Genomic DNA, 12,732 nt, shown 5'->3' with positions numbered 1-12,732 from the left:
CAGGACAAGGCACCTCTTTGAAATAGATCTTGGCTTAGCTACAGTGGTAATGGGGTGGAGAGAATGGATTCCCACCCGCACAAAGCAAACAGCCATCGAAACACCGTGACACACTGAAGGGATTGATCTATTATTATTTGTTCAACAGAAGCACGTAGAGCCCCCAACCAAAATCAGGGCCCCATTGTGCAAGGTGCTTCATGGACACACAGCAGGAGACAGTCCCTGCTCTAACACAGGGGTTCTCAAGCTTTTTCTTTCTGAGGCTCCCCAACATGCTATAAAAACTCCACGGCCCACCTGGGCCAGAACAACTGTTTTTCCTGCATATAAAAGCCAGGGTCAACATTCGGAATAGCAATCAGGGCAATAGGCCCACAGGGGGGCCCCGCAAAGCTTAGTTGCTCAGGCTTCGGCATCAGCCGGATGGCAGGGCTTGGGGCCCTGGGCTTCAGCCCCATATGGCAGGGCTTCATCTTTCTGCCCGAGGCCCCAGCAAGTCTAATGCTGGCCCTGCTTGGCGGACCCCCTGAAACCAGCTTGCGCCCCTCCAGTGTGCCCTGGACCCCTGGTTGAGAACCACTGCTCTAAAGAGTTTGCAATCTAAACAGCCTAGGCAGGCAAAGGCAAACTTATTTGCCCAAGGTCACACAGTAGATCAGTGGCAGAGCCAAGAATAGACCTGGGGTTGCCTGAGACCTGATCAGCTAGAACAAGCATCTTCTTAGGGCAGTTGGTTTAATGCTGACATTCTGTGGGTGCTAGCTGAAGCCCTAAGGAGCTGAACGAATGAAATGAATTAGTTGCTCTGGCTAAAGGAACTCCTGGCACTGCTTAGATGAATAACTAAGAGCCTGTTCCTGGTCCCATTGAAGTCCACAGCAAACCCCCTACTGAGTGCGTGGCTGTTGGATCGAGCCCTGGCAGAACAATAGCATCAATTTGTGCCAGTGAGCAGTGTTCTAGGGCACCCAGGCGCTGGTTGTAACTGATTGGCTTGTCTGTTTCACAGCTGGAGGGTGCAAAAAGGGAAAGATCACGGTGGGGCTTGGTGTTTTCACAAGCATTTGCACCTAAGTTCAAGCAGACTTTGGCTGACATTAAGGAGGTAAAAGGGACCTCACCCTTCTTCTAGAAATCTAGTCTCCCTAGTCATCCCCTCTCCCCTGTGTAGCAACAATCACAGCTTGTTTATTATCATAACTAACGCAATTTGCAATCAGTCTAGAGCGGTGAACAGTAAATCCCAACTCCCGGGTTCTAGTCCCGACCCTGCTACTAACTTGCTATGCAGCCTTGGGCAAGTTGCTTCATCTTTCCCATTCTGTCCAATTGGGCTCATGAAACTCACTTGCCTTTTCAGAAGCTTTATGACTTGTGTGATGAATGTGTAAAGTGCTTTGAGATCCTCTGGTGGAAACGGCCGCTGACAGTGAGAGGTGCAATGCGATGGCTCCTAAATGAAGAGTTCCTCTGTGCTCTGCTTTGCTCCATTGTTCACCTCATACACGGAGTGAGACTGTCACATGTCGCGCAGTGCGGGCCCTCACGTGCCAGGAAGCGGGGAAGCCCCAGAGCCACTCGTGGTGTCTGGTTTTGCCATGACGCTGGTGCATGACAGCCCGCTCTGTAAACAGGACCAGTGATCAGAGCAGGCAGTCTAGTACCGCGGGGGGTGGGCTTCTGCAGCATGCTGGGCAGGAGATAATGAACCAGCGAGTTGGCCTGCTATGAATTTCACAGTAGCCTCCAGGAACAGAGCCAGGCTATGGATCTATTTCCTAAATTGCCTTGCCAGTGTCCAGAATGCCAGTCCAGATCTCTTCAGCCCTGGCTTTCCCCTGGAGCTGACCTCTGCGGCCATGCCAGTTGCGCGCTCACGCTGGCCCTGGGGTGAGAGATGCGAGTGAGCCGATGCACGCTGGCATGCTTGGCTGTGGCTCCTGGCTGGGTTAGCTAAGTGGCTTCACTGGAAGGGCTGGTCATTCCGCTGCCCCTTGCAGATGGCTCATGTGGGGTATTTCTTGTTAGCTACAGACACAGAGACCAAAGCGCCATCCCCGGGAGATCAGTGCTGTCCCCTGCGACTCATGGAGCAGTGGGGCTGGGGAACTGGCAGGGGAAGTAACTTTGGGGAGGATTTGTCTCTTGCCAAGTAGTCTGCTCAATGAGCCATGGGGATTCCCTGCCTTCCCCTGGCACATGGGGCGCTATCCCATACAGTGCACACCAGTGCAGGGGCTCACAGGCTTTGTTATCTTAACACAGAGAGTGTCTCATTGATGCCTCCCCTCTGGCTCCCCAGCTCTTGCTTGGTCCCCTGGCTCTCCTCCAGTTCCCTGCCCCCTCTCCACCCGGCATCTTGCCCACACCTCACCCGGCCTCCCACCTTCTCTCCTTTTCATAGTCATGTCACATCTCTGTGGCAGCCACAGCAAGAGCTGATATGGCAAGTAACAGCAGGGACGTGCCTGACATATTTTTAGCTTCCTTGAATGCGGTGTAGCAGCTGGAAAGAGGAAGGAACCCGCGCCGTGAGGTCAGCTGGCTCCGCGCCCCCCATTGTCCACTGCCCACAAGTGCAGAACATCTGCTCTCAAGCTTTGTCCACTTTGGTTTCCAGCATCTCCCCGCCGCCTGCCTGCTAGTTGCTGTCACCACTCTAACCTGCAACGAAGCAGCCTCAGAGGCAGAATGGGTGAGAGTCACTGACTGGCAGGCTGGGATATTGATCCCCCAACATCTGATTCTGGCATCATGGGCATTTGCCTGAAAGGGTGGGGAGAGCGAGGAGGTGTTTTGGCATCAAATCCCGGGGAATGCTCTCAGGGGATGTTTTATTCATGGTGAGTTTGTGCTTGCACCCGTTGGAAACTCCCATGAGAGAGGGGCTGGGGGGGAGATGCTGACTTCGTTTCTCACTTCCTCTCCCAGGGAAGCCCACAGCATTTGCAGAACGCAGGCCGTGAGGATGTGAAGTGGAGAGAGGATTGAGAACAGAGCAGGGAATTTGGTTGCTTGAACGGACTCTTTTCCGGCACAGAGGTGCGGGGGGGTCTAATTCCAGACAAGCACAGAGCAAAAGGAAAGGGTCTCTTGCCCATCCTTTGGTGTCATGCTGTGAGCACCTGGAGTGTGTCAGGATTCACACGTGGGGGTGGGAGTGGAGGTGGGGGAGGTAATGAAAATGCTTTGTCCTTCCATCCAAAGATCTTAAGCACCCTGTAAAAATCAATGAACTGAGCCCTGCAACCAGCAAGCCCCCCTCCCTGAGTTCCATCCCTATTATCCCGTCACAGCTTGGGAACCTGAGGCACAGAAGGGCTATCAGGGCCTGATTGTCAGAGGTGCTGAGCACCCATACTGCGCATTGACGTTGGCTGGAGCGGTGGGTGCGTGTGTCTTCCGGAAATCAGGCCCTAAGGGATTTGCCCCAGCTCACGTAGCAAATCAGTGGGAGAGCCCAGGAGTCCTGACTCATGTTCCCATGAGCAGCACTGCCTCCCTGGTAGGGACTGAGGCTTCAGATGTTGTTGGCCTGCCTTCCAACTGCTGTGCATGGACTGTCAATATCTTTGGGACAGGCGAACGGGGCTCCTTGCACACCGCTAAGAGCTTAAAGGGCTACTGTCTTCTAAAACGGCTAACAGCAACCTAAGGAGGGTACAGAATTATTCTGCCTGGTAGATCACATCCACGCACCTCTGTGAACTTATTACTGCAGCTGGTTTTAATTAACACTTCTGCTCTTAGCACTGAATGCTCCCGTAGGTAGCAACACCTTATATATTTACCTGCTGCCTTTGCATTATCTTACTGGGAAAAGCGGAGCTTGAAAATCCCTTCTCTCCAGCAGGATGGGGCTGTAGTTATTTATTTTCAGCACGAAATCAGAGCACTGGAATTTATCCGATGTGGCAGGAAAGCACTTAAGGACCAGTGGAATTTCAAGGCTGCGGGACTCAGTGGGTGTGCGTTTCTCTATGTATGAGAGCATATGCCTTGCGAAACTCTAACAGCTCCCGCAGGGAGGAGATGTTGACTTTATTTTTGATCAAGTAAAGAATCATTAGGTTTTACACTATCACTGACAAAATGGTAAATGCCTCATTTTTGTGCCGGGGCTGGTCAACTTCCATGACAGTTTTGCAGGGCTGAATATTACAGAGGTATAAAATGTACTGGTCCACCTTCCTTGCCATTACAAAGCTGGTAATGGGAAAATAAACTATATTTTCCTTGCCCATCAAAAAATATTACTCCAAACACAAGTAGGCTGCTAGGATTATCTGTCTATCTGTCTAATCTAATCTATCCTATTAAAAAAAAATCAAGAAAACACAAGGGCAGGGGGGAATTGAAGCCAAGTGTGTAGAGACAGGAAGGGGCTGCAGACACAAAAGCAGTTCTTGATTGGCTGCATGAGGGTGAGGATTAGAAATATTCCTGAGGATGGGCACATCCGGTTCTAGGCTTGTTAACTCTCAGGGCAGAATGTTACCTCTACCCATGGTAGTGCCAGAGCCGGGCTTCATAGTGTGGTTCCCACTTTAGACCCCAAAGGCACAGCCATGCCCCTGAATCCAGCAAGGAATGAGCTCATAAAACACCCTCTGAGATGATCCCCAAACACAGCTGATCCCTAAAGGGAATTAAGTGCCCAACTGCCAGTTTAGGCACCTAAACCCAAAATATAGATCCCGAGAACCCCTGTTCAGCTGCTGCCTAGCCCTGTAGGCACCTAAATTCCTACTGTGCTCTGGAAACTATGCTAGTTCTCTAGAACTGCAGAGAAGGTAAATGACTTGCTACTGCTCCCAGCTGTGTCTGTTTTCCTTTAGTCCAAGGGGTAGATGTTCCATGGACCCATGTGCTGGGTAATAACATGAGAGGAATGCACGCTTGGAAAACAAAGCTGGCTATTTATTAGGAGAACAGTTTACAGAGATGTTGCAACTGCAGCCAGCATTCCAGCCATGTGCACACAGACTGGCTTCCTGGTGCCTCCTCCAAAGTCTTCCATCTGGCAACCCATGCTCCTCCTTTATAAGACCCGTACAGGTTGTGAGAGCAGACACCTGAGTGGTTAGAACTGCAGATCCTGGCTTCTAGTCCTGGTTCTGGTGTGATTCATCTAATAACTGTGTCTGCATCCCTGGATTCATTATATGCTTGTTCACGGTGCAAGCTTTTTGCCTTGTACAAAGTTGAGCATATACATAATAAAGTATAATAATCAGAAAAAGAAAAGGAGTACTTGTGGCACCTTAGAGACTAACAAATTTATCTGAGCATAAGCATTCAGTGCATCCGATGAAGTGAGCTGTAGCTCACGAAAGCTTATGCTCAAATAAATTTGTTAGTCTCTAAGGTGCCACAAGTCCTCCTGTTCTTTTTGCGAGTACAGACTAACACGGCTGCTATTCTGAAACCTATAATAATTCAGAAATCAGAGCCTCCTGCTGCAAACAGTCTCCCAGTTGTTAAAATGTTGGTGTCCACCCTTCACAGCCAGAGTCTCAGCAGCCATGCAGATTCCTAGACCAAGCAGTGCTGCTGTCAATCATTGGGAAATAAGCTGCTGTTGGTAAAGCACCTGGGTGTGCGTTGTTCTTAATTCTTCTTTCTTTCCTAGAGACTTTGGGCATCTGAGAAGGGTTGTCACTCAGGAAATATGGGCTGTTCTGGAGTCTGTCCAAACCTGACATTGATCCTAAAAGCAACGCACTGTGAGGTTTGAAAGCGGCCATTATCCTTCTCCGCAGTTTCCTTGCTTGTCACAGCCTCTGCACCTCCAAGTTCCTCTGCAGGCTGGAAGCAAGACAATCTCAAACAGGCTGTTTCTGTTTCATTTTCTGCCCTAGGCACAGGGGGCAGCTCTGGAAATCTCATGAGAGGCTGTTTCAAACCCCGCGCTGCAGATTCCAGAGGAGAGTTTGGCTGTACAGATGGGCGGAAGGAGGGTGTGATGGCTAACATATAAGCAGGCTTGGCAGAATGTGATTTTTATTTTGGTATAATTTTGACAGATAATGTCAATGTTTATATTTAAGCTTTTTTAAAATTACTTTTATTGATTTTTAAATTTTCACAGTTGCAGAAAATTCTGCCGGGGTGGCCAGGCTACATTTAATGTCAGACGAGATTCAAAGAGTTAGAGCTTTATAACTGTTAAAACACAAACAGGCAACATTGCATGTCAAAATATATGCTGTAAATATCCTTAAATCAAACGGACTGTGTTCTCAAGAAGTATTTGTCTTACTTTGCCTCTCTGTATATTTTGATTATTATGGATGGAAATATTTGTTCTTCGCTTTGTGGCTGCACGGTGAAATCGACGTTAACTGACATAGTGTCACAGCACACTGTAACTGAACAATTACTTACCTTCTCATTTTGACCATGTAATTATAAAATAAATCAAGTGGAATATAAACATTGTACTTACATTTCAGTGTACGGTAGATAGAGCAGTATAAACAAGTCATTGGCTGTATGAAATTTTGGTTTGTACTGGCTTCGTTAATGCTTTTTATGGAGCCTGTTGTAAAACTAGGCAAATCTCTAGATGAGTTGCTGTACCCCCTGGAAGAGCTCTGTGTACCCTGGTTGAGAACCACTGGTCTAGGTTTACTTAATCCTGCCTCTGCGTGGGGGGCTGGACTAGATGACCTCTTGAGGTCCCTTCCAGCCCTACATTTCTATGATTCTATGCAATCGTGTCACTGCTCTGTGCCTCAGCTTCCCCAGCTGTGAATTGAGGATAATGCCTACCTCACAAGGGTGCTGTAAAGAACGGCTGTAAGCACACTGAGGTCCTCAGAGGAAGGGGACAATGATGTTCTTTTGAAGATAGTTTTCTGGTGGTTGGCAGTGATGTTTCTACACTGACATCACTCAAGAGGCCCACGAGACTCCCTTGCATTGCAGCGCTGCATCAGAACGCGATGATGTCATGATGCTATGGCCAAGCCTCCTTGCATCCACTGCATCGTTCTGCACCAATGCAAGCCCAACAGGAGTTCATCCCCGTGAACATTCCTAGTGAGGCGGTGACCTCATGTCACCCTTATGAAGTCCTACCTGAGAACAGCAGCAACAAATCCCACTGGTTGCAGAGCCATCTTTAATTGACTATTCCTGGCCGGTCTTTTAGCCCAGTGTTTTGCAATTGCACCCCCTGGCCTCCCAAGGGAAGGGGGGCACCGTGGCAGCTCCAGGTTGCTGGTGCTGGAGTGTTTCAATCTGTTGTGCCAGCGAAATGGATCCAGGGTACAAGGATTGGTTTGCACGTGCCTTTCCTTGGTGGGGGTGGGCGGGGAGCTGGCCACGCTATGCATCAGCTCAGGAATTCCTGGAACGAGCTCTCCTTGTTTTGCTTTCCCATTCCAAGCACAAGTAGCCAGTGAGTCAATGGCTGGAGTTGCCTGGTCTGGTTCCAGTAAGCAGGGAATGAGTTTGACAAGAGGTCTGCCCATCTGGCTCTTGTTACTGGGAGGTTGGAGGGTCAAATGGATGGAATGTGACCTTATATGGAACTCTGGAGTCTCTAATAACTAAGCTGCCAGGATCTTCCGCTAGCCAGCCATGCCTGCGGACAGTCACCCCTGTGCAGAGGGCCTGCACAAAGCAACTCTCGTGATTTTCTTGTGAGTCTCGCGATAGTTAGTGTAAAAAAGCCCCTGCTCCAGGAGGCATGTGATTAGGTGAGAATCTCAGTGTTCATTTTAAGAAAGAAAAGTAAGTGTCTGGCTGTCAGGGTTGCAGAGAGGTGCTTAAACATGTGACCTGAGTGCACCTTGGAGACTGAGTGCACCAAGTAGCATAAAAAGAACCCAAAGTATTATTTTAAAAAAAAACAAGAAATCTGATGATCTTTAAGCCAAGCTCATGAGTTTTTGGAGCCTGATTCATGTTCTGTCAATGCTTGTGGAGAATAGTGCTGGCTCCGCAGAGAGGGAGCTGGTGAGATGCAGAGAGGGAACTGGTGTCTGAGCCTTGGTCTCGGCCTCTGTACAGGGGTGAATCTCACCTGTCGACTTTTGAAGTGACTACCAGGGAAGCCTGGGAAATCTGCCTTGTGAAAAAAAGGGTACCTGGAGCCGCAGCTTGGCTTGGGGCTTTTCACCTCTCCAGGGCATTTCCAGAGCAGCTTCCATCCCATGATTGCAAAGTGTTTCCCCAACATTAATGAAGACTTATAACACACTGCGAAACTGGTCTCTCTTGTAGCACATGGCTAGTGAGTGTATGCGCCACGGTCCTCTACTGGGTGGAAGTAGAACTTTTCCGCTATGTGCCATAAGCCCTGTACTGCTACAAGCTGATGAGGATTTTTGTTTAGTCCAACCATCAGGGGCCTGGACTTACAGAGCAGGCGGACTGAATTTTATTCCTGCAATCCCTGTGGAGTTTTAAGTGGCCGTAGCATGCAGAGAAATTCCTTGAGAGCTATCAATTTATTACAATATTATTATTTGCATGATACAAAGGGGGAAACTGAGGCACAGAGACGCTAAGTGACTTGTCCAACTACACACGGCATGTCAATGTGCGGTGAGGTACAGAACTCAGCCGTTCTGACACTCCACCCCTGCTCTCAACCCTAGCCAGACAGTCCATGAGCCAGGACACTTGCACACGGTCCCATTTCCCAGCCCCATCAATGGGAGCCATTCAGAGAGGCACCGCTGGAGCCAGAGTTTTAACAAGACTGACGTATTACGTGGGCAGTTTTAATCAGCTTTAATGTACTGGAAGGTCAAGGTACAGGAGAGTTTCTAGCTCCCGTACAAAGACCCTTGATCTGGTCAGGAGAAACTGGCATCGTAATTGGACAGCCCACTCCTTTGCAGAAATCATTAACAATACCCCGCAGTAAAATGCTCCAGACAGCAGTGGAGACTTTTGATTACACCCCGCTGGCAGTTGACAGTGTTCTGCCCAACGGGATGGACAGAAACCCTCTCGCCTGGAGCTAGATTTGGTACCATGACGGACCCCGTTCCAGGTACAGCAAGTGCCAGGAGTGGAGACAGGGGCTTGTCAGTCAATGAGCCCATTGTGGGCAAAGCCCCGCTGGCTGGGTCTCTGCTATGGCTGTTGGAAATCCAAATAAACTTTCCGTGTGTGATTCTCTTGCGTCAGGCTGTGAAATCTGAACAGCCTGGCCCCCAAGTGCGGAGGGAGAGTCTTCGTGTGGCGGGGCCTGGGGCTCAGATCTTTACTCAGGGGCTTTGACTCCAAATGGCACCCAATGAGAGAGAGAGAGAGAGAAGCCCATTCTTTCTGCAGTGTAGGTGTGCAGGGGATGTGTTTGTCTGCAGGAATCCCACCTTCTTGGACAGCTGTGAGCCAGGTTTCCTTCCCATCGCTCTGGAAGTTTTCTTGATGTGCTGGATGCAATTGCAGAGCCCAATCCTGTTTGCAGCTCCCCTGGTCTTCAGTAGGCATGGAGGGTACTCAGCATCCAGTGGGATCGAGCCCTTCTTTTGGACAGGGGCTTCCAGAGTGAGGGAGTTAAATAATGCAAGTTATGGCCAAAATATAACAAATGCGGGAGAGAGCAAGGGCAGGGCTGCACTTAAAACACTGCTTGGGCACTGCATGGGGGAAGCTCTCCCACCAACACAGCACTGTCTACTCTGGCGGGTTAAGGTTGGTGTAACTACATTGCTCAGGAGTGTGGGTTTTTTACACCCCTGAGCAACAGTTTTACTGACATAAGTCTGTAGTGTAGACCAGGCCAGAGAGAGAGACTAACAGCTGCAGGCAAGGGAGAAAGAAAGAGTTTTAGCTGAGCTGGGACAGGGGAAAAGATCCAGGGAGGCTGTTCCAAGGTGCAGGATTGCAGAGGAGAAGGCTGTTGCACCAGCCATGGTGAGATGCAGGGAGAAGCACAGGGGAGGCCAGATAAGCAGATGCAGTGAGAGGAGCAGAGGGTGCTTCTGTCAGAGACAGAGACCATGTAAAAATGTACCAGCAATTGCAGACCTGGTTGCTAAGACTGCATGTGCAAATAGCACATTTACCTGGGCAAGTAGCTATGTAGCTGTCTGACTGCAGGGGGCGATGCCTGGTGTGCTCCTGCGCTTACTGCAATCATGGCAGCTAGGCATGCAATTGCACAAACGCTTTTGCACATGGCCCTGCACTCTGAAAATCCAGCTCTAGAAGAGAATAACACGGACCCTCCCATAAGCTGTACAGCACTTTTCTGATTCTAGATGCCCTTTAAGGATATCTTTTAGTGGCAGACCCTTATTCTAAGCCCTACTGGCAAATGTGTCATTACCAATAAATCTGTGGCCGAGCGTGTTGGCTGATGGCAAGCAGAGACCCAGAGAAGCATAAAAATTTAGAGAGGGAGAAGACCTATTAGGACGTCATCTTACCTACCTTGTCAACTGCACCCAGCACAGGCCTCCATCAAAGAGATGGATTCCTCCTTGATTGAATCAATCAAGGGGATGGATCGAAAGGCCCAGGAGCGCTACTGGGACCCTTAAATAGATGAAAGAAAAGAAAGGCCTGTAATATACACATGCGGGGTCCAGGACTCCCTAACACGTGGTCCACTCTGACCGCTGACAGAGTGCAGGGCTTTGAGCTCTCACAGCAACGACGCCCAAGCACTTGACATTGGGTTTCTGACACTGCAGAGAGGGTGGCGGCTTCTTCTGGTGTGTGTGATGCCCCCAGCGTGGTTCCCTTCCACTCAGACCTCGGAAGGGGCATTATTTTATGGACTAGCCAGGCTCTCTATCTGAGGTTCCTAGGTGCTATAAACCTCCCGCCAAGCCCTCACTTCTCTCCCACCAACGCGCTATCGCCTTCCCTACTCTGCATCCTGTCACTTCCCCTGGGAAGGAGCTCCCCCCTTGCACTGGGCCTACACTGCTGGAGCAGACTTCAAAGGGAAATTGACCGGCTTTGGTGAGTTTCCCTTTGCTGTGCACTGAGCACCTTCTGCTCGCCTGTACCAGCAGCAGAGAAAGGTGTCTGGGCTGGCCAGCTTCACTGTGCGTTTGTACAGCACCCTGGGACCTGGATTTTGCTCGGCGCCTCTGCTGTGATGTTCATAATAATCACTGAGTTTCCCTTTGTAAGTTAATAAATTTCAAAGCACATCTGCCTCCTCCCTCCCCCCTCAAAACTTCACATTCATTTTGCCTGTGCAGTTCTAGAGGGAGCTGTACAATTCAATCTTCCCTGCAGAGTGAAGTTCATTGAATAAGACTGAGTTCCTCTTTGAAAATAGCGCAGCAGGAGGAATTTCAAAACTCTGGGATTGTGTATTATTTGTGGAGCAAGGACAGTGTCTTCCTCTGCATTCAGAAAGTGCCTGGAACATTTTGGACACTACTGCAATAAATAATGAATGATGATAATAATGCAGAGCATTAATATCTCCAGAGACAGAGGATCTAGGCCCAAACAGAGACCTTGGGTCACATGTTTAAAAGTGCTTAAGTGACTTAGGAGCCCAAACCCCATTTTTAGGCACTTAAGAGCTTAAATCCCATTGACTTTCAATAGGAGTTAGGATCCAAAGTGTCATTTTTGAAGATGGGGCTTATGATCCTAAATCACATAGGTACTTTGGGAAATTTTACCCCTTGTTACAAGGCCCCGCAGTGACATATGGACAGCAGCCTGCAGCTCCTAACAGTCTCAGAGGGGGTTGTGTGCATCCAGAACACATGGGCTGTAGGTGAGTGGCAGTGGAGTCCAATGGGTAGGACACTGGACATGGCCCCACAGATCCTGGGCTCTATTTCCAGCTCATTCTGCTCCTCCTCCCACCCTTTGTCTATTGCAGTGTATTACTCTTCAGCTGGGGGAGTGTTTCTAACTCTGTGTGCGTGCAGCGCCTAACACAATGGAGCCCTGATCTGAGGTGGGGTCTTTGTGTGACGATACAATGCTGCTCCTAGTAAGTTCCCTACATGACTCTCTCTCTTCTGCTTGATTCCAGGCACAGCGCTGGCGTAATGAAAACTACGAGAGGCCCGTGGACCTGGAAGGGTCAGGGGATGACGACCCCTTTGCGGATGATGAAATTGATGATCTCTACTCGGGGTCTGGCTCGGGATGTAAGTATAGAGTAAAGGAAGGGGATCAGATAGGGAAGGGGATCAGATAAGAGATCCCTGGCTGAATCCTGGGAGTCTGCCGTTGCCTTCAACGCTTGGCCTATGAGGTGACTAGAGCATCAAGAGTGTCCTTTGTTCTGTGCCAGAGAAGGGAGTAAATTACACCTCACCCATCCCCGGTGGAGAACACTGGTCCTCCAACCTACATCGGTTTGGGCACATGCCCTCTCCCAGCCCCAGGGGGATTGTTTCTGCAGGGCGAGGTTCCTCTGCTGACAGCAGCTCTTGGGAGTTCTGTGCCTGGCCTTCGCAAACAGGCTCTGCGACGTTTGCAGGTTACACGTGTCAGTATTACATGAAAATGGGCTCTGCCTTTGTGATGCATAGAAATGTGCGTCAGGGTGTCTGGAGTGGCTCACGGCTGTGGGTACCAGCCTCAGGGCTGGCTGTTACAAACCAGGGCACAAACCCCAGGCTGGCGGTGAGCTCTCTACTCAGATGCTCCCCACCCAAGTATCAAGTGTGAACTCCTCATGCCCTATAACAGCCTTATCATGGAGTCACAGACAGTCCCCTTGGGCACTCTGATCTGTCTTGCCACCCAGGCAAGCTGTGACAGATGGTCTCTTACACC

At 49.7% G+C, this 12,732-nt stretch overlaps 1 protein-coding gene across 1 annotated transcript in view; it reads left to right on the top strand.

Moving 5' to 3' along the window:
• Nucleotides 1-12,732, top strand: part of SDC3 (syndecan 3) — a 74,151-nt gene that overhangs the window by 49,298 nt on the left and 12,121 nt on the right. The window contains exon 2 of the mRNA XM_077838105.1: nt 11,981-12,098. Within this exon, the coding sequence (XP_077694231.1) occupies nt 11,981-12,098 (118 nt within the window). The remainder of the gene's footprint in view (nt 1-11,980; nt 12,099-12,732) is intronic.

This window comes from Eretmochelys imbricata, chromosome 19, assembly GCF_965152235.1.
Source record: "Eretmochelys imbricata isolate rEreImb1 chromosome 19, rEreImb1.hap1, whole genome shotgun sequence".
In the NCBI taxonomy this organism is placed as follows: Eukaryota; Metazoa; Chordata; order Testudines; family Cheloniidae; genus Eretmochelys; species Eretmochelys imbricata.
Note: the sequence above shows the minus strand (reverse complement) of the source record. Positions and strands in the feature narration are given on the sequence as shown.